Source organism: Dreissena polymorpha, chromosome 16 (genome assembly GCF_020536995.1).
Source record: "Dreissena polymorpha isolate Duluth1 chromosome 16, UMN_Dpol_1.0, whole genome shotgun sequence".
NCBI lineage: Eukaryota > Metazoa > Mollusca > Bivalvia > Myida > Dreissenidae > Dreissena > Dreissena polymorpha.
The window spans coordinates 21,918,138-21,941,569 of NC_068370.1; the positions used below are offsets into that span (position 1 = coordinate 21,918,138).

The 23,432-nt window shown below is 34.0% G+C and overlaps 1 protein-coding gene across 5 annotated transcripts in view; it reads right to left on the reverse strand.

Annotated features, from left to right (window-relative positions):
* Positions 1–2,917: 2,917 nt before the first annotated feature.
* LOC127861936 (acyl-protein thioesterase 1-like) overlaps positions 2,918–23,432 on the reverse strand; it is a 32,133-nt gene continuing 11,618 nt past the window's right edge. For 2 of the 5 annotated variants that reach the window (XM_052400678.1, XM_052400677.1), the window contains exons 4-8: positions 17,313–17,360; positions 16,898–16,968; positions 14,895–15,070; positions 14,332–14,499; positions 2,918–7,248 (exon numbers count right to left, since the gene is read on the reverse strand). In XM_052400678.1, the coding sequence (XP_052256638.1) occupies positions 7,201–7,248; positions 14,332–14,499; positions 14,895–15,070; positions 16,898–16,968; positions 17,313–17,360 (511 nt within the window). In that variant the 3' untranslated portion in view covers positions 2,918–7,200. The remainder of the gene's footprint in view (positions 7,249–14,331; positions 14,500–14,894; positions 15,071–16,897; positions 16,969–17,312; positions 17,361–23,432) is intronic. The other 3 variants (XR_008040373.1, XR_008040374.1, XR_008040372.1) reach the window with 3 other exon arrangements.

Genomic DNA, 23,432 nt, shown 5'->3' on the forward strand with positions numbered 1-23,432 from the left:
TCTTAGCAGTTTTAGCGGAGTGATGTTTCATGACACGCTATCTAGTATATAAGTAAATGGCCTTAGTACCTTCATTAGGACATAATTATACATGCTTTAGATCAGCCGTTTCGCTACAAAGAATGTAATTTAAAATTTAGTACATGAGGTTAAACAATTTTAAATTAACATCTTCGATATGTCTGATGAGTTACATTTTAAATGTAATTTAAAATTGTTAAGCTTGTGTACTATGCGAAGATCCAGATGTTGGGTGACTCGAAAACTGGAAAATGTATGGTCATAAAGACTGTACTCATTAGGCATATCGAATTAGTTTCACGTGTGTCTATCACATTTATACGAAATCATTATCATATTCCAAAGTGATAATAACATATATCGGTAATTCGTTTTTCATTTACGTCAGTTCATACATTTTGATTTATTGCCTGCTTACTTTAACAGTATTCCACAGCGAATTCTGCATTTCTGATTCACTAAATAGAGTGTGTTGTATCTGGTAAAAAGTGTCGAGTAATCTGGAATCGAAGTGCCATTGTCTTTGAGATGATCGGTAAAACAAGTGTCCATGAAAATTTGGCATCCGACTCTTAAAACATTTGAATTTCCTCAAATACGTTAGTTAACTAACATTTAAAATGTTGTAACATGAATGGGCATATTGATCTTTTATTTCGATTAGTTGGCACGTTCTTGCTTTTTTACAAGTATTTTAATTTTGTTGAAATACGCACTGATCATCGAATTCATAATGGTTATCGATGGAATTTTATCTTTTTTTGAATTATAATCCACTGTTTTTTCACGATTTTTTACTCCGCAATACGAAGTACTATACCATTAATCGACCAAACAATATTACGTGTCTGGAAACAAAATGAACAGAACATAAATGCAAAAAAGCTGAAGAACTCACCTCTCGCGCGTGGCTTTTGTTGTTATCTGGTATCGAAGTGCCATCTGTTATCGAAGTATCCGCATACCCGGCGTGGTATAAGAAACAGGCGATTTTGCACAATTCTTTCTCAATTAACATGCAGTATTTCAGTTGTTTCTGTTTTCGTTGAGTGTTTTACGAGCTAAGTGCATAAGATTCTTTATCAATTAAATCTTCTTAACAGATTAATGATAAATTCACCAAGAAATATATATATATTTAAAAATATATACAGCGTCGATTATATTGGGTGTTGGTAAAAGATAAAGAGTTACATAAAAGAAATCAAAGATAGCGAATGCCTTTTTCTGTGCAGTTTTTACCTGTATCAAATGCAAATCAGTTACGGGGTGTAGCGCCAGATTTCGTGACTTATTTCGCAGTATAAGATATTATTTATCATACATGTCTATCTATAAATACAGAACAGAACATATGAATCAAACCGGTCACATCCGAATCATCCATACATACATGTATTTGAAATATTTATACGCGCGTTCTTTGAGCAGCCATGTTTAAGTGGTTTGTCGGACATTGATATTTGATTCGATTTATAAAAGTATCGCTGATCATCGCGCTCATGCTTTATACATTGCTCAAAATAGTGGAATATTTCTTTATTATCTTAATCAAAACTTGGACTCATCGTGGAGTTGCTGAAAACACATACAGAATCGATTATTGACATACCATAACATTGTCGCCGAATGTCATTAGATACTTCAGGTGAAAATTAAATTAAGTAATATTGTTAACGCGCTTGCGTTTATACATCGAATCTTTTACCGACCGCGAACTAAACGCGATACCTTTCGGGATGGAATGCAATGCATTTAAGTGAGGTTACGATTCCACTGCTGGAACGACGGTTTGTTTAAAGATTAATACTGAAACATGTTCAACGGTCAATTTCGAAAGCATGTTTAAGTACATGTATTTTGGTCAAAACAAATACAAGGATAGTGAACAACAATACTAATAGGATCTCAAATATACTAGTGCACAGATTGCTATACGGTAGTCATTACTAAATATGAGAAGACGGCCTTTAAGTACAAATGCTAGAGGGACGCACACGCACGCACACACAAACACGCACACAGACTGTACTGATGTCGAGAGTCGAGTGTGAAATCGATCTGTCCCCCCAAGCGAAACCTATCTACTAGTATCCCCCAAGCCTTTTTTTATAAGAGATACATTTCATCATGCGAACAAGCAGTTTATGATTTTGCAAAACGCACTGTAGTATCCCTGTTATACCCTATACTTCACAAAAATAGAAAGTCGATTGAATTACCTTTTCAATGTTGATGTGATAACTGTTTTTATATTGCAAGTTTTATATTGCGAACAGTTTCTGGCCTACATGCGGGAAATTTATTTCAAATTTCATTGGACGCTTCCAAAGGTCAGCTAATTTGAGAAGCTGGGTTAAACAGCTACGCCGAAAAAATCTCTACTCGCTTCGAAAGAAACCTCTCTGCGCGAATGCGGATTAAGCGTGAAACTATTGCATCTCATAAAAAATATATTAAACAGTTCCAACAGTTTGCACTTAAACCTCGGCGTGTGCGTGATTAGGTGAATCGAAGTAAACCCAAGCTACGGCCAATATTTTGTACTATTTTTATAAGTGGTTTAAAAGTGGAACACATATTTTGAACACGAAGTTCTACGAGGATATGGCAATAAATGATACCCCTAGACTTAAAAGTGTTCATAAGCTTAGTCTATCATTTGATCAAATGACTTAGTTTCTGACCCCACGTGATCCCGTTTTGAGCTCGGCCGAGATATCATTTGGACAAAAAAAATCGAAAAACATGCGGCCTTAATACTGTTTAAAATACACGAACGCAACACGACCACCAAATGGCGAGCACAGTGCTAAAAAGCAACACAAATCCGTTTTTCAAGTTGTTATTGTATACTGTCTAGACAAATTAAACAAATTAAACAACAAAGAGTGCATGTAAATCAAGTATTTATTAGCATAAATCGCGTACGCATGTGTAAGAATGCGTATTGCAGATAAATTCCAAATCTTTCAGCCCATGTGTATTGATTGTTGCAATAGCTACACACTTAATGCACATACAGGTGTGGCATTTCAATATTTTAAAGCAAATTGTACAATTTATTTCAAAACACTACTTTTCTACTACAGCAAACATGTTAACAAGCATACTTAAACAAAAATCAGTTTTATCCCAGTCAGAACTGAACTTTTTTTGTGCACTTTAAACATTATGACATTATTTTAAGAGTTCCGTCCTTGTTGCGAGGTTAATAAATTATCAATTCAAATACTGTCAAATAGTCGTTTACACATTTCTTGTGAAAACCGCAGGAACAACTTATTAAAAATTATGTGTATTCATAAAACCATGTATGTTACTTCATTAACATTATTAAATACCCTCAAACCCATCTGTCAATTCTTCTTCATGTCCCCAATACATCAGCAGAGCGTCAAGTACGTGTAAAATTGCAAAAGAACAAGATGTGTTTGAGAAACACAATGTGCCCCTATATGACGTTTGACCTTGAAGGATGACCTTGACCCTTCACCACTCAAAATGTGCAGCTCCATGAGATACACATGCATTTCAAATATAAAATTGCTAGCTTCAATATTGCAGAAGAGACATAACATAAGCAATTTTGACCCATATATTTGACCTTGAAGGATGACCTTGACCTTTTACCACTCAAAATGTGCAGCTCCTTGAGATACACATGCATGCCAAATATCAAGTTGCTATCTTCAATATTGCAAAAGTATTCATAAAATAAGCGATTTGGGCCACATATGTTTGACCTCTGACCTTGAATGATGACCTTGACCTTTCACCACTCAAAATGTGCAGCTCCATGAGATACACCTGCATGCCAAATATCAAGTTGCTATCTTCAATATTGCAAAAGTATTCATAAAATAAGCGATTTGGGCCACATATATTTGACCTATCACCTTGAAGGATGACCTTGACCTTTCACCACTCAACATGTGCAGCTCCATGAGATACACATGCATGCCAAATATCAAGTTGCTATCTTCAATATTGCAAAAGTATTCATAAAATGAGCGATTTTGGCCACATATATTTGACCTCTGACCTTGAAGGATGACCTTGACCTTTCACCACTCAAAATGTGCAGCTCCATGAGATACACATGCATGCCAAATATCAAGTTGCTATATTCAATATAGCAAAAGTTTATGCAAAATGTTAAAGTTGGTGCAAACAGACCAACCTAAAGACCAACGAACCAACAGACAGGGCAAAAACAATATGTCCCCCACTACTATAGTGGGGGACATAAAAAGCATTCATCAAAAAACATACCGTAATTTTGACACATTTTACACTTCCATTGCTAATGATTTTTATTCACCACAATTGACAACAGTATATTTAAATGAAAATATACTCAAGGCTACTTCAAGAAGTATTGTAAGTATTTTATACGAACTGTCAGAAAAAAGAAAAGCTGACAAACATTAAACATAGCTATATGAAGAGAAAATAATGTTTTTAAGGTTTTTAAAGCCAGTGTAAAGAAAGGTGCCAAATAAGAAAATGTCTCCAACTTACCAAATCGTTTTTAGTGTACTCTTCAATTTACTTAATGAAAATATATATTAAATAATTGAAACAAAAATGCCCTAACATGAGAAAAGCTGTTATTAATTACAACAGGGTTTATAATGTTCGTAAGAAAGTGCACCATAAGAAGGGAAATAAAAAACAATGTTATTTTTTTTAAACACAATACAATTAGCTTGAATTAAGGTGTTAACACTTGAAAACATGGTACTAAGAATACACTTGATGGCAACAAGAGGTACAGTTATACATCACAGCACACAAGGAGCTCAGCTTCAAACGGACGCCTAAATAAAAGTCAGTAAATTAATTTTGCTAGGGAGCACTCGGAGCAGTCTATGCAATTACTAGTGTCATATACAGGTACATGTAGATCTGAAGTGTGACAGTAAACTCAGGGCTGCAGAGTTCCATGTTGTAATTCAATTAAACTTATTAGTTTAAGTCAATTTAAAGTCATGTTTATCAAAAGCTTGAAAGGTTTCCTTTCACGTGGAGAGAATTTCTTTTTTTGAAAAGAACAGATCTTTTTAACTCTTCAAGACACAAGTGCATTGAATCAACTTATTTGTATTTCGTGATCAGGTGAGCTTAAAATATACAAAAGCAGTTTATATATTCAAATAATTTATGGCTGGATTATCAATACCTTAAACTATTAACAAGTGCCTGAGTAATTTATTTGATGAATCTTAGGAATTTTAGTATTTTTTCAGTGATTTGATTTGAGGTGAAAAATCAACATAAACATGGCACAATAACATGGCCAATATTATTTTTTTTTTTGTATGAGTAAGATCATCGTATAATACAATAAATGATAAATATCTGAAATTTAAATATTGAAGTGAACCATCAGAACTGTGTGCAGGTGCGTTATGAAGAGTGTATCCTCTTTATTAAATAAAATCTCAGACAAGCTTATGTTATCAGTAACAAAATTATAGTAAAAATATTGCTTAATTTAACCCATTTATGCCTAGTGGACTCTCCTATCCTTCTAAATTGGATCAATTAATTTCCAAAATTAGGGATGTCTAGTATATTTATTTCTATATTAAGAATATTTCTTAACGCACAGACCCGGATGAGACGCGGCATTATGCGGCATCTCATCTTGGTCTACGCTTTTTGCCAAGGCCTTTTTTCTAGACGCTAGGCATAAACGGGTTAAAAGATAGCAATAGCATTGCATTCATTGTTTGAACTATTACAAATCTAATAACCGACAATGTTTCAGAACAATCACATAACACATTAAATATTTATAAAATTTATCAAGACCTTGGCTATCCAGTTTAAAGGCGAAAACTGTGAACATGGAGGTCCATTTCACTAACAGTAAATCACGGTTTAATTCATACAAGGTACAAAGTTAACTGACATACAAAGACAGGTGATTAATTGGCACAAAAAATACTACAAAGAAGAAAACCATGCAGAAATGTATCATTTTATAGTTACAGTTACAATATCCATTCCTATCTTCCACAAGATATGTTCAACAATGCTGATCAAGCTTCCATCAATATTTCATAAGACAATTAATACATTACACATATAAAATCTAAATAAATAGTCAACAGCAACTTTGATAAGGAAGGAAACTAACAAATATAAACAATGTACATGTGGGCAATTTATAAATCATTAACCTGTAAAAATCTCTCTAGCAATATTCTCATTTAAGACGTGTTGTGGGAAAACCTAGCTAATTGTCAATGCCTAAATAATCATTTAGGATAAGCCCCTCTGCCTCCTGATGAATTATGGTAGACTTACTTTTACAGTAATATGAAAGTGAAGTGTCCTGTTGGATACGTCTTTATGGATGAATTCAACCTGGTTTTCACATTAAATGCTTAAATTTCCTGTGTGAAAATTCCACGCCTGTTGGTTATTTTGACAAACAAACAAGCCAAATTCAGAGATAAATGATGTATGCTACAGGTTAAAATTAACTCAGAAAGGTTAATATGGTGAAAGAATTGAGAACATTTACACATATTTTAAGAAGAGATGCGTTTGTTAGAAACACAATGCCCCCTGCTGCGCCGCTTTGAAGCCATATATTTGACCTTTGACCTTAAAGGATGACCTTGACCTTTCACCACTCAAAATGTACAGCTCCATGAGATACAAATGCATGCCAAATATCAAGTTGCTATCTTCAATATTGCAAAAGTTATTGCTAAAGTTTAACCAAGGTTAAAGTTTGTGAAAGAAACATACAATGATAGACAGACACGTGCAATGACAGACAGACAGGCCAAACACAATATACCCCCGATCATTCGATCCGGGGGCATTAAAATAATTGTCTTATCCAAGTTTCTTTTTTATTCAAAGCTAAAACCACTTACATGAACGCATAGTACAGACTTCTAATTCAGGTCTTAGTAGGTTAATATTTCTAAGGAAGATGCTTAGACAATTCAAATAGTCTTTAAATAACAAGACATTGCATGAGTCAAATTCAAAAATAGGTGACACAAACAAGTTCAAACTGGGAACATTCCATTACTATGAAAGTGCTATTGCTTTCTGATCTACGACCACAGATGTTCTTACTATGTTCACATTTGCACCTACATGTAAGTGTTACGTAATCAGTCCATGGCAAGGGAGGTAAACTTCAGGTGATCAGTCCCTTGCAAGGGAGGTAAGAAAATCTTTCACATCATCCATTTCCTGCAATTAGAAAGAACATGAATAGTACTACAAATTATAGAAATTAAGCAATAAACACAAAATAGATCAATCTTAGTCAAATACTTCACGCCATCCAACAGTATGCACAGTCTCATTGGCTAACCAATAAAAATAAAATGTACAATCAATTTTTACCGGCATACTATTAAACAAACTAAACTTGAGTAGACTATAATTTATTGTTGAATTAATTTGAAAAGATTATGAGCTGGTTACTACGCCAAGAACATTTTATAACGAGTGATCTATGTACAGTTGTAATATTTTTCTCTTTAACATTTAAATGTGATTCCAACAGCATGGCTTGATTGATATGTCTCTACTGAACTCGGTTCAATAAATTAAGGTTTTAAGCCTGAAATGACCTTACAGTAAAATCATTTTGTACATTTCCATCAACTTGTGTGGACTCCAAGTAGGTGCATAAAACTAAGATAATTTGGCCTAAATCAAAACAAGATATCGGTTCTAGAAGTAAAAAACAAACAAACTGGTTTTAAAAGTAAACTTATACACAACTCAGAAATTGCAGTGCCTTTGTGGTATAGAGGTTACACACTTAGTATCATAACTTTATTACTCATTTAAAATTCTTAACCCTTTCTCTCTCAGAAGCAAAGGGAAAACAAGAAACCGTCGGAGATGGGTGATGCTCCCAAAGTTTTTTTTGGTCACATTATTGCACTATATATTCAGATTAAAGGAAACGTCTTGAGGGGCATAACTTTGGACAAAATAATACCATGGATGGTTTAGCAACTTAAAAATTTCAAAGGGCCATAACTCATCTAACCAGAACCCACTAATTACATGCGCATCTCCTCAAGGTAGTTAAGCTTCCCATAAAGCTTCATTGAAGTCCAGTCAGTTGTTGGGGAGAAATAGCCCGGACAAGAATTGCACTATATGTACAGTTTATAGAAAATTTCAAAGGGCCATAACTCTGTGAAAAATCATCCGACCATAACCGGCTGATAAAATGCACATCCCCTGTTGGTAGTGAAGCTTCCCATAAAGTTTCATTGAATCCCCGTGATAAATTGCTGAGAAATAGCTCAGACAAGAATTGCACTATATGTACAATGGAAAATTTCAAAGGGCCATAACTCTGTGAAAAATCATCCGACAAGAACTGGCTGATAATATGCACATCTCCTCTTGGTAGTGAAGCTTCCCATAAAGTTTCATAGAATTCCGGTCATTAGTTGCTGAGAAATAGACCGGACAAGAATTGCACTATAGACCGTTCCGTAATTTAGTAATTACCCAATTATCTCCCCTGAATACTCTCCGCGTCCGCCATTACACTACTGCCAAACAACCGGTAACATATATAAGAGAGCACCGATTATTCAACGGGTGAATTTCTTTCTTTTTGTAAAACTTGTTTGTTTGTCATGCAAATTGTATGAAATAAAGTTTTTCTGCTAGAGGAGATGTTAAGTCAGTGTTATAACAGAAAAATGTTTGAAAAACGTGCATTTTTTAGGTATTTGTCTAGGAAAATAAACACGTTGACACATTTAAAAAAAAACATTTAATTAAACTAAATGCAATATTTATCATTTGATTATATGCATCAATCTTAAAATCGCGTAATCCTTTGCATTCCAGTGTTGAATTGTCCGTTTGTTCTGCATAATCTGATTATCTCGTTTTGATCAGATATTATCCAGACTTAACTAACAACATGGCGTCATCCCGGGGTGTCATAAACCACACTGGGTGGCAGATGACAGTCTGGTCATTAAACACAATTGATGATGCCACCGTGTTTTCTCTTTCTGGTAGTATTAAGCAGTCATTTGGTTTAATATTTTACCTCCGACATACTTAACAGTTGCGTTCATTAGATATGTTACATATTGTACAAATTAAAAGTTATGTCCAATATAGAATATTTGAAATTGTACACCGTAAAGATACTAGCCCGTTTAATCCCTGGTTTAATTTATGAAAAAAATAATTTGATAATTATAAAATTTACCTAAAAACATAACATTTAGCATATTTAGCGGGTATCGGTTAATTAAAACTACGTCATTTCGTATGAAGATTTAATGTTACGGCAATGCACGAACGACATCATAAAACAAGAAATTACATTTGACACGAACGGGGGTAAATAATGTTTAAAAAAAATATTAATATAGATATATGTGTGTTAAAATGTTAGATATTTGCCACTCATACTCACTAGTAACGAGTTTTCAATATACATGAATACACAGTTCAAATTGCATCATGTAAAGTTGTGTTTTTCAGTTGTATGTTAATATTCCTCAATAGCGTCATTCTCTGTACAAAACCCATCAAATTAAAATTACATGTTAATACTGTCATGCACTTCGCTTTTAATAGGGCTTTGTAGTACGTTTATTTTCAATGCACCCCTTATACTTTCTATTACTCACGTGTTTATCACACTAACGTACTCATGCCATTCATAATTATATTTTTATAATTAGATGTATTACTATTGTAATTTATTGAAGCTTTTCTGCAAAAAATATTACGGCTTATGCATAGAGCTCTTTGTTGTGTCAAATTGTCGGCCTTTCAGTCTTCAGATAATCTTTAATTTGATGCTTATGCCGCGTTTTTAAAGTTGCAAATAAATGTATTAATAAATTCGTTTGGGGCTTAATAATATATTTTTGAAATATTATTTAGGTGTTTTTTTCGGAGTTTTTTTGTGTGGATTAATAGACTAAACATTTGGTGTCGTTATCCATATGTTTTGCGTTACTTCAAAGACCGTTAAAATACATTTTTTAGTATTTTTTAGCTTTATAGCTGTTAAATGATTCACAGATGAAAATATAGATATATCACATAGATCACATTCTCTTCATCTTCCGAATAATCACATAAAATATCGTCAAGATCAATATCACTCTCTCATGATAAAAAGCTCGTTTTTTTAACGTGACATAATTCCATCTAAAAAAAATTAAATATAAATCCAAACCACAATTTTTTATCTTTGATATCAGTTAGAACAAGAAAAATAAAGGAAGGCGTATCAAAAATATCATACTTAATATAATATGTTATGATTTTGGAATGTAGATTTTTACCACATGAGACCAATTACAAACAATTAGCGGTAATTAATTGCGCGAGAATCTTTAATAAGTATTAATTAAAATATAAATTGCTTGATGTTGCGGCTATTAAAATCAACACAACAATACATGTGTGCATTGTTTGTGAAACGTTAAAAGTAACAAGTCTAATCAAAGACATAGTATGAGCGACTGAACCGGCAAATTTTCGCCGATGATTACCACTTGATTACAGATATAAAAAAAAACAAATACACGAAAGCATTTTAAACATTTTATTTGTAACAATCAATCTCAACTTCAAACAATCATTTAAACAACAAAAATGTGATAATCGCCTCACATTAATTCATTAAGTAATTTATTTATCCGACAACAGTTAAGCGGGTATTCTCTACGTTTTTGGCTTTTGGAATCGCAGTCTCGCACCAGTTAGCAGCAGTGTAATGGCGGACAGTCACGTGACTGACAATATGGCGGCGGTCAATTTATCGATTATGGAACGGTCTATATGTACAGTTAATGGAAAATTTCAAAGGGCCATAACTCTGTGAAAAATCATCCGACCATAATCGGTTGATAATATGCACATCTCCTGTTGGTAGTAAAGCTTCCCATAAAGTTTCAATGAATTCCCGTAATAAGTTGCTGAGAAATAGCTCGGACAAGAATTGCACTATATGTCCAATGGAAAATTTCAAAGGGCCATAACTCTGTGAAAAATCATCCGACGAGAACCGGCTGATACTATGCACATCTCCTCTTGATAGTGAAGCTCTCCATAAAGTTTCATTGAATTACCGTAATAACAGGGCTTGAATTTAACTTTTTTTCTACTTGCGAAACATACTAAATAATACCAACTCGCAAAATCAAAAACATTTTTGCAAATTTTAGTTTTATATTAAGTTCTTTTCCCCAGTTTTTACTGTTTTCATAGACAGATTTAATTTCTGTTTTTTTTTCCTAACTCAACGGTTAACTTTGCTTTATCTTTCATATTGTTATTTCCGACTGTGGGCAAAAAGAAACTAGTTATTTTTTCGCTATGTCGCCATGTCTGTTTAAGTTAAATGAACACTTGTGAATAGTAGACTGTTTCACGTTCTGTGTACCAATACCATCCGCGTATCTGTACTATAAGTATACCAGTCTACATACAAGGTGCGTGCTTCTGCATACGGGTTTGACATTCTATAAATTGACCTACGGTTTATTGTTCATGACATGGAGCGCATTTAGCAATATTACTTGTGTTTTTTTCAGTATTTCTTTACTCGCAAAAAAATACTAGTGGCTTAAAAGTTAACTCACAATCGGTATTTTTCACTCGCATTTTGTGAGTGTGCGAGTGATAATGTCGAGCCCTGAATAAGTTGCCGAGAAATAGCTCGGACAAGAATTGTACTATATGTACAATGGAAAATTTCAAAGGGCCATAACTCTGTGAAAAATCATCTGGCGAGAACCGGCTGATAATATGCACATTTCCTCTTGGTAGTAGAGCTTCCCATAAAGCTTCATTGAATTCCGGTCGTTAGTTGCTGAGAAATAGACCGGACAAGAATTGCACTATATGTACAGTTAATGGAAAATTTCAAAGGGCCATAACTCTGTGAAAAATCATCCGACCAGAACCAGCTGATAATATGCACATCTCCTCTTGGTAGTGAAGCTTCCCATAAAGTTTCATTGAATTCCGGTCATTAATTGCTGAGAAATAGCCCGGACAAGAATTGCACTATATGTACAGTTAATGGAAATTTTCAAAGGGCCATAACTCTGTGAAAAATCATCCGACCAGAACCCGCTTATATGCACATCTCCTCTTGGTAGTGAAGCTTCCCATAAAGTTTCATTGAATTCCGGTCATTGGTTGCTGAGAAATAGCCCGGACAAAAATTGTGCACGGACGGACACACGGACGGACGGACAGATGAAGCGGCGACTATATGCTCACCCCAAAATTTTTTGGGGGAGCATAATGAATATGTGCAAACAGCATAAAACCAGAACAGCCAGCAAGTAACTCGGGGAGTTGCCGCTTCGTCTGTCCGTCCGTCCGTGTGTTCGTCCGTGCACAATGTTTGAATTTCCACCACTCAAAATGTGCAGCTTTATGAGAAACACATGCATGCCAAATATCAAGTTGCTATCTTCAATATTGAAAAATGTGTTTGTCATAAACACTATGTCCCCTTCTGCCCCGCTTTGGGTTTTGTTTTTTTTACCTTTGACCTTGAAGGATGACCTTGACCTTACACCACTCAAAATGTGCGGCTCCATGAGATACACATGCATGCCAAATATCAAGTTGGTATCTTCAATATTGCCAAAGTATTCATAAAATGAGCGATTTTGGCCACATATACTTGACCTCTGACCTTGAAGGATGACCTTGACCTTTTACCACTCAAAATGTGCAGCTCCATGAGATACACATGCATGCCAAATATCAAGTTGGTATCTTAAATATTGCCATATCAAGTTGGTATCTTAAATATTGCCAAAGTATCTATAAAATGAGCGATTTTGGCCACATATATTTGACCTCTGACCTTGAAGGATGACCTTGACCTTTCACCACTCAAAATGTTTGGCTCCATGAGATACACATACATGCCAAATATCAAGTTCCTATCTTCAATATTGCAAAAGTATTCATAAAATGAGCGATTTTGGCCACAAATATTTGACCTCTGACCTTGAAGGATGACCTTGACCTTTCACCACTCAAAATGTGCAGCTCCATGAGATACACATGCATGCCAAATATCAAGTTGCTATCTTGAATATTGAACAAGGGCTGTTTGTAAAACATGCATGCCCCCCATATGGGCTGTCCGTTGTAGTGGCAGCCATTGTGTGAATACGATTTTTGTCACTGTGACCTTGACCTTTGACCTAGTGACCTGAAAATCAATAGGGGTCATCTGCGAGTCACGATCAATGTACCTGTAAAGTGTCATTATCCTAGGCAAAACTGTTCTTGAGTTATTATCCGAAAATCATTTTACTATTTCGGTTTCAGACATATTGTCTCATAAGGTTGGAATCTTGTCAGACAGTAGCTGATCTGTTTCAGACATATTGTCTCATAAGGTTGGAATCTTGTCAGACAGTAGCTAATCTGTTTCAGACACATTGTCTTATAAGGTTGGAATCTTGTCAGACAATATCTAATCTGTTTCAGACACATTGTCTTATAAGGTGTGAATCTTGTCAGACAGTAGCTAATCTGTTTCAGACATATTGTCTTATAAGGTTGGAATCTTGTCAGACAGTAGCTGATCTGTTTCAGACATATTGTCTTATAAGGTTGGAATCTTGTCAGACAGTAGCTGATCTATTATTCTGAGATGCATGCTTGTTGCTTATCAACTTTCAACTCCATTGAAAGCAATTTTGTAAGACAGCACCTGAATATGTTTGTGAGAAATTGTAATTGTTTGTCACTGTCATAATTTCAACATTTCACTGTAATAACGCAGGGTCGACTGCAATTTTTAACTAGTGACCTGAACATCAATAGGGGTCATCTGCCAGTCATGATCAATGTACCTATGAAGTTTCATGATCCTAGGCGTAAGTGTTCTTGAGTTATCATCTGGTAACCATTTTACTGTTTCGAGTCACTGTGACCTTGACCTTTGACCTAGTGACCTGAAAATCAATAGGGGCCATTTGCCAGTCATTATCAATGTACCTATGAAGTTTCATGATCCTAGGTGTAAGCGTTCTTGAGTTATCATCCGGAAACCATTTAACGATTTCGAGTCACTGTGACCTTGACCTTTGACTTAGTGACCTTTAAATCAATAGGGGTCATCTGCCAGTCATGATCAATGTACCTATGAAGTTTCATGATCCTAGGCGTAAGCGTTCTTGAGTTATCATCCGGAAACCATCTGGTGGACGGACGGACGAACCGACCTACCGACATGAGCAAAACAATATACCCCCTCTTCTTCGAAGGATGGCATAATAAACTTGCCTGTTCACATGAGGAGTGGCCCATATTCTGATATGTGTGAAAGGTGTGCTTTGATGTCATCTGTTTGATCTTCTCCCCGGACATCTGGCCCCAGGGGAGGGGCACCAGGGGGTCAGCGTTCCCATGACCTTGAAACGTTGGAATGTCCTTATTCACTTCAGAGAATACCTGCAAAAAAATCATTTGCATTCAAATTGGCTAAGGTTCGACTGAGATAATATTTAGTACATAAGCAAATGTGCACCTTTTTCTCATAAATACTGAGCAAAAAATATATCATTAAATCACATGTTCAATATAAGCAGAAACACTAGAGATTTAATCTCATAACTACATGTTGTTGTTTTTTAAATAGTTTAACTTTCCAAGTTTGACCAGTGAATCACAGTAGATGCACAGTATGACAAACATATAATCCGATATAGGACTCACAAAATCGAAAACTGACTTATTTCAATCACTTAAAATGGTTACAATTATTGAGAATTTGTAAAATAGTTGGAAAAAAACACAATCTCCCATAAGATGTGAACAACAGTATGATACACTCATAGAACTCTCACGCTAGGGAACTTTTTGTGCAGCGGTAACCATGTGCTGAGACCAATAACTCCTCCGAGCTTCTTAGTGGATGTGAGCGCTGTATACATGGCAACGGCCCCACCCTGGGAGAAACCACCGACAAAGATGTTCTCAGACGAGATACCAGCCTTCTCTTCGTCAGCTATTAATTTTTTTACTGAAACAGACATTTCACATGTACAGCTCCAGCCCTGTTTTGCCAGTTTGTTGTGTCAAAATAAAACCCATTCCCTTAGCTAAATCGTTTATATTTTCCCCTAACGTTTGTTAAAAATACCCCTAGCAAACAAATTAAATCTAACAAGAGCTGTCTAGAAAATTAAAGCTTAATGCCTCTCCCTCTTTGTTGGGGCATGCAAGTCCCCATGTATTGGTTTTATGAAGTATAATTTCCCACCCTAAGACATCAGTAGCCAATTGCATAAATACAGATAACTTCAGGTAATCCAAAAGATAACTTGTATTCCGATAAAGATAACTGAAGTCAAATACCTTGGCTAAATCTTATCCAAAACTTTACAAAATGTTCACCTGTTCGGATATCTAATTTCAAACACTCGCTAACCAAAATAGATATCCTAAATTTGAAGATAACCAAAAGTTATCTGCTGGATAAGAGATGTCTAGATTTAAACAATTGGCTATTTGTAGCTGCCCTAAAATTGAAGAAACAAGAGGGCCATATGCCCTAAAGCGCTCACTTGAGACCCAAACAAACTAGACTATTCTGAGAAAGAGCAAGCCGATTCATGAAGATTGGACCAAAACAGTGAGCATTCAATTCTTTTTTATTTGACCTATTGACCGAGTTTTTGAGCTAATATGACCCAGTTTCAATCTCAGCTGAGATTTTATTAGAGAAAATAATCTACTGAATGTAATAACTAGTGTTATCTTCAATATTGCAAAAGTTATGGCAAATGTTTAAGTTTGACACAAACAAACCAACAGACAGGGCAAAAACGGTATGTCCCCCAGTACTGGGGGACATAATAATGTACTTATACAAAAAATTCTTGAACAATAAGGACATGTGGCATGAAATTATATAACAAGAACAAAGCAAGTCATTATGTAAATTTTGCACAGCATGAACCTGGGACCTAACATTTTAACAGATAAGTTGCATTAATTCGCAAAAATAATGGTATCTCAAACAGAGGGCCAGATAAGATGCGTATTTGCGTAAAATACGCATGAAAAAAAAGAAAATACGCACGACTTGTTGAGTAAAAAAACTCCTGGCTAAATTCGGATATGCATCATGTGCGATTTTTTTGCCTATTAGTCGCTTATACATGCATATAAATTCAAGTTACCATGACTGGTTCCCGTCATTGTGCCCACACCGGTAAAAACGTAGTGACATGACCATCTATGTATAGAATGTGGTTCCCGAGGTAATTTACTCCTCAGTCGGAACAGTATCATTTCATTTTGGCACACGATAAAGGCCGACGTTTACACAACGGGCTCCCCGCTGCATTGTTGAGAATCGATATGCGCTTATGGTGAAAACATTTGACATCACATTCGATAAAACCCGAATCGCCCAACTTCAAGCATTTAATTTTGGCTATCAGTTCATCTCTTGTGTGGCACTATGGAAAACCTTTTTCCTTCAAGCACTTTTTAAATGGCAGCCGAAATACACATATAATAAACAAGTTTTGTGGTCCAAGCTTAGATTTTGATCGTGGCTGTACAGTGTGTGCTAAACAGTGGGTTGATAAATCACGACGGAAAAAATTATTAATGGCTGCTATAAGCCAAGGGCAAAAAACAACAACAAAACAACTGTTAAATAAAACAAAAGTGATTGCTTTATTGTGTACAAGACTGCTTGTTATAGCGAGTTAACACTACATGTACAATTTATTATTAATTCTGATCCTTGGGATATAAATACTCCTTAAAATTATCGGGTTTTGATTTTTACTCATCAATTAAAAATTTCATGAGTAAATGTACAGATTCCACTTACAAAGTTCTGATGCAGCCACTATCCCTTCTTCATCCTCATCACTTTCTATACTGAGACCTTTGATGTCAAACCTGATATGATCAAGTAAAATAATTACTTGCCAGATACCATGCTGTAAATTGAATTGCATTTAACAATGATAACTAGTGATTTGTCATCAATGTCACTAATACTCCCACACACTACAGTTTTTCCGCTATATTGATTGTATGCGGACAAACAGACAGACTCCAATATGAATATGCTTCCTTTTGTTTAAACTTTAAATATTGCAATCTTCTAATAATAACAAGTATCTGTAGTTAAACTGCTAAGACAATAAAGATTATAATTGATAATAACTGAACTAACATTTACCACTGATGAAGTGATAAATGACGAACACCTGCTGCCATTTGTGTTAAGTTTTTCTTACCAGGAGGGCATCTTCATTCCATAGTTAAGGGTCACAGGACTGACAGGTCTAAAAGAAATTAACAAATTATGAGTAAACAATGGAAGCGAATAGTGGGCCTTGGTCATAATGCACATTTATAGTGTCAGTAAAACCAACAAGAAATTATTGTCAACATATGTATACAGTAAACCGGTATAAAATTATCCGCAAACCTATAAAGTACTTATTGAGTACTTGTTTTATTAATTTGTGAGCAAACAAGAAATCTGATCTGATTGTAAGTGTAGCAAAAATAAATGTTTTTTTTTTTTTTTTTTCAATATAATACATACAATGTATACATGAATATATACAACATAGTGATTGTACAAAGCAATAAAGTTCAGACATGTTATACAAGATATGCTAATATGTATTTTTTTTTAAAGAGAAAAGAAAAAAATAATAGAAGAATTGTTATGAAAAATGATGAGTTGTATAAAGTCGGAAGAAACCATACTGGACTTATGTGTTTCGTTGTATATTCCAAAATGATCTTATAAGATTGAAAAAAAAAACATACAAAAATATTTTAGAAAGATAAACTTACATTAGAGTGAAATGTATATAAGTGGACAAACATCATGAGAATTTAATCCGATTCCATTTTTGTTCAAAGTTTTGTAATGTGTCATTACTGAGGGCTATTTCTTTCTCAATCTGGACTTTAAGTTTAAGGCTATGGATAAAACAATTAAAATTTGGTACTTGTTTTTTTAACTTCATGTTAAAGATGAACAATTTCATCATTATAAGAATAAAATTCACAATATTATTAGAATCTTTTGATTTCAATGATAGTAAATTCCGAAACTTACATTTAAGAAAGATAGTTTAACGTTTAGTTGCTGTTGTTCAAGAAAAGATGTTAAATGATTCCAAATAGGCTGGATGTGTTTGCACTCCCAAAACAGGTGTTCTATAGTTTCGATGTTTTCACTGCAGAAGTCACACAGATTTGAGTTAGATAATTTGCATTTAAAGAGGTATTTATTTGTAGCTATAATTCTATGTATGTATGTATTTATATTGAAAATTTCTCAGAGTGCTTTCAATAGTTGCTTTATATGGCATGGTAAATATGTGTTTCCAATTAAGTTCATGTACTCCGAAAAGGACTTGCCATTTATTTTGGGTTTTTGAGTTTTCTGTAGGGTTTTTAATTTGTAGTGTGTAAAATATTTATTTGTTTTGTTTTTTCTTCCAAGTATACTTTCTACGAATGTTGTTTGAGTACATGGTGTATTATTTGTATTGATTTCAGATTTAATATGTATGGTTATGCTTTTGATTAATGTGTAGTACTTCAGAAAATTATTTGAAGGTATTCCGTATATGTAGCATATATCATTAAAAGAGTAGAAATCCTTAATTCTGTAGTCATATAATTGGTCGACATATTTAATGCTTCGTTCAAACCAATCTTTATAGAAAAACGTCTTATTGTTTGAAGTTATGTCTTTATTGTTCCATAGAATAGTTTTACTGCTTGTTTGGGTTTCTAGGTTATGCGTGACATCACTCCATGCTGATAGAACATCAGACAGAAATATGTTTTCGTTTGCAATTTCATGTAAGATAGAATTGCTGATGTTACATTCAAAGAGTAAGGAGTCACCATATTTTTTTAGGATTTTCTGATAGAATAATTTCCATTTACTTGTATTGGCATTATCTAGGTATCTTTTAACCCAGCTGCATTTGATTGCATTCAAGAATGAATCAATGTTCGTTAATTGGATACCTCCATTTTCTACAGATTGAATTAACTGAGTTCGTTTTATTTTATCAGGCTTACCGTCCCATATGAAATTAAATATTGCTGATTTTATATCGTTAATAATATCATTTGGTGGATTTGAGAGGACTGTTAATACATAAATTAATTTAGGAAGTGCAAACGTTTTCAATACTGTGTTTTTTCCGATAAGTGTAAGTTTACGGTGATGCCATGATTTTAAGCAGTTTTTAAAATTCTGTAATTTAGGTAGTATGTTTTTAAGAACTGTATCTTTTTCATTATTTGTGAAAGTAATTCCTAACGTTGTGGCTTCATCGGATGTCCAATTAAATTTCATTTCTTTTTTATATTGGACATTATTTTGTTTTAATTTACCTGCTCGTAGCACAGTACATTTACTTTTGTTTAGTTTCAGACCCGATGTCATTCCGTAAAGGGTTAGCGATTCTATTAGGTTATGGAAAGAATCGTAATTGTCGTTTAAAAAATAAGTTGCATCGTCAGCAAATAGGGACTGTTTGATTTCTTCGTCAGGTTCTAGTGATATGCCTTTTATGTGTTTATTTGATTGGATGTGATGTGATAGATACTCGATGCAGATAATAAATAGCGACGATGAGAGTGGACATCCTTGTCGAACCCCTCGTTCGATGTTAAAACTGTTTGAAAAGAAGCCATTGTTAATGATTAAACTGTTAATATCGGTATAGAATAGTTTGACCCATTGAATGAGACTTTCACCAAAGTTCATATTTTCTAAGCAAGAGAACATAAATGAATGATCAAGCGAATCGAATGCCTTTTCGAAGTCTGCAAAGAATATTAGACCAGGATTATTTGAATTGTTGAAATAGTTTATGCTAGAGAGTGATCAGTCATAAATCCTGGTTTTATGTTACATGTGTCAATAATGTTGCAAAGAGATTCAGATATTAAAAAATAGTCTAGTCTACAAAATATTGTTGGTTTTGTGTTTGAGTGCCAGGTGAATTTGCTTTCGTTTGGGTGTACTGTACGCCAGATATCCATCATATTGTAGTTTTCAATTATGTTATTTAAAATATTTCTATTTTTAGGATGAGTATAAAGGTTTCCATTCTTTTTATCTAATACTGGGTTCAGGACAGTATTGAAATCACCACCGATTATAATATTTTTATCTTGGTTATTAATTATAATGGATTGTAATGTTTCGTAAAATGTGGAGTCATCTATGTTAGGACCGTAAACGTTGATTAATGTTAGTTGTGTTTCATGTATTTTGATATCTATACTTTCTAGTCTGCCAATTATTATTTCGTTAAGGTTATCAACTGTGATCCCTATGTTACTTTTTATCAGAAAGGCAATTCCTTGTTTATTAGTATGTTGTCCACTGAGATAGATGTCTCCGTCCCATTCATCTTTTAAGGTTTGTGCTAAAGTATGTGTCAAGTGACTTTCTTGTATTAGGCATATACTATATTTTTTTTCGTCTAACCATTTGAAGATTTTTATGCGTTTGTCTTTATTGCTTAGCCCTTTGACATTCAAAGTGCATAATTTAATCATTTAAAGAGGTGTAGGGTGATGTTAATGCTAATTTGTGTGTGCTTGTCCAGTTAGTTTCTATTTGAAAACATGTCCAGTTGGTTTCCCTACTGTAAATATATATACATTTACACAAAAGATGTACAAAAAACATCCTATCTTCATACAAACAAACAGAAAAACATAAAAACAGAGAAAATATAAAATACAACGTGTGAAAAAAAACAAAAAAACAAACAAGCGAATGTGCTTGTGCAAGGTAAATTGCCCTAAATATGAGACATAAATTATCAGTATCTAATGTTCTCAAAATGGGATTTTAAACAAAAAAAGTGGATATGAGTTTTAATAATGATTTCACTGAAGTATGTATTATATAAGTTTGAGTGATTAAGTCACTCAAAAATATAAGATGTTACTTTTCGGTATGTACGTTTAAAAAAAAAACAAGGGACAAAATTGTCACAAAACCAGGTTTTCATTGTGAAAAAAAATCTGATAAAGGGAGACAACTCAAACTGAACTTTTGAAATGAACAAAGAAAATTAACCCCCTTTGTAAGTTTGATTTAAAATAAATCTATTTTTAGTCGTGGCGACCTTGACATTGGAGATATGCACATGAATTTATTTTTTTTGACCTTTCACCACTAAAAATGTGCAGCTTCATAAGATACACATGCATGGTAAATATCAAGTTGCTATCTTCAATATTGCAAAAGTTATGAGCAACGTTAAAGTTTTCGGACGGACACACGGACGGACGGACGGACGGTCAAAATTTGTGTGCGTATGGAAAGGCGTTGTCCATATACACATGCATACCAAATATGAAGGTTATATCTCAAGGGACATAGAAGTTAAGAGCATTTTTCGAAACCTAAACGCAGATTTTGAAACCTAAACGCAGACCCCTACTTCAAGGTCAAGGTCACAGGGGTCAAAATTGTTGTGCGTATGGAAAGGCCTTGTCCATATACACATGCATACCAAATATGAAGGTTATATCTCAAGGGACATTTATGGCCATTTTTGACCTTTGAACTCAAAGTGTGACCTTGACCTTGGAGATATCGACGTAATTATTTTGCGCGACACACCGTCCAATGATGGTGAACAAATGTGCCAAATGATTTTAAAATCTGACAATGAACAACATAGTTATTGCTCGGACAAGCTCATTTATGGCCATTTTTGACCTTTGAACTCAAAGTGTGACCTTGACCTTGGAGATATCGACGTAATTATTTCGCGCGACACACCGTCCAATGATGGTGAACAAATGTGCCAAATGATTTTAAAATCTGACAATGAACGACATAGTTATGGCCCGGACAAGCTTGTTCCGCCAGCCCGCCAGCCAGCCAGCCCGCCAGCCAGCCAGCCCGCCCGCATTCGCCAATCTAATATCCAGTTTTTTCCTTCGGAAAACCTGGTTAAAAACACCATGTTTTTCGACTTTATGTATATTCATTATAAAGGTGACACTGTTATAGGTATATGATATGTTTTAACAAAGGAGCATACTTAAGGGTTTTTACATAATTTCTATACTATATACATATTTGTACTATATCTATTATAAAAAAGTTTAAACAAAAACACAATACATATACAAGTACATTTGGTGATTCGCCGGGTTTCAATTAACAAATATTGATAAACACAATATCAATGTTAATTTTGTATATATATATAAAGTAATATGGATATTCTATGTTTTAGCTACATAGTATATTTAAGGGATTATACATAAAATGAATATTCATATTTATGCTATATCCGTTATTTTAATATACAAATTTAAAAAGAAAAATATACAATGCATTTAGTTATAAACCGATTTCTGATTAACACGTATTTATAAACACAATATCAATGTTAGATTTGTATAAATAAAAGAGTTAAAAAACATGAAAACAATACAAATACAGCTGTTGATATACCGGATTATGTTTTGACAAGTATTTGTCAAAAACATAATATCAATTTAAGTGTAAAACAACAGACACGTTAGACAATAAAGCAATACAATCGCATGTTATGATATGCCAGATTCTGTTTAACAAGTAGTGGTTCAACACAATGTCGAAAATAAAACTGTGTTTATAGATCATAGATTGTCAGCATGAATTGTTTTGTTTAATTTGCTTAAAGAAGTTAAAAATATCATTACCATTATTTTATAGGTCAATAATATCGCGCTTTTATGGAAAACGTTGATCCTTAAAAAAGCTTTTAAGTCATATTCAGCTTTTTGGCTTACATCAGACATACAAAGAAACACTGATCAAGTGCATTCCTAGGTATGCGAAATACTAGCGACAAAAATACCTGTATTAAATCATTACTTAAACATTCAAGGAGCTTAAACATTCAATTACATTTAATAACAACCGGATTGTGTTTAAAGGGTTTTTATAAAACACAACATCAATGTAAAGTTATATATAAAAAGTTAAGCTATACATACAACGAAACATGTGTACAAGATCAGCTATAGATTAAAACATAGAGTATGTGTGATTGACGTTTAACTAGACTATACTATCTGGGTAGGCATGTATGTTATGACCTGGAATAAGGACATTGCGTATACGTCACACAGATTTCAAGACTGGTATTTTAGATTAAATATACATTAGCATAAAAACAACCCAGTCAGTTCGCTATTTCCCATCTATCTAATACCGAAAGTTTGAGTAAGTAAAGTATTTTGTGTAAGAAGACTATATCTAGTATCTGTACAATAATAAATATTTAGTGAGAACATCGTGCAGACAAATTAAACAGAAAGGAGAACAAATATAATCATAACGGTGTTCTGAT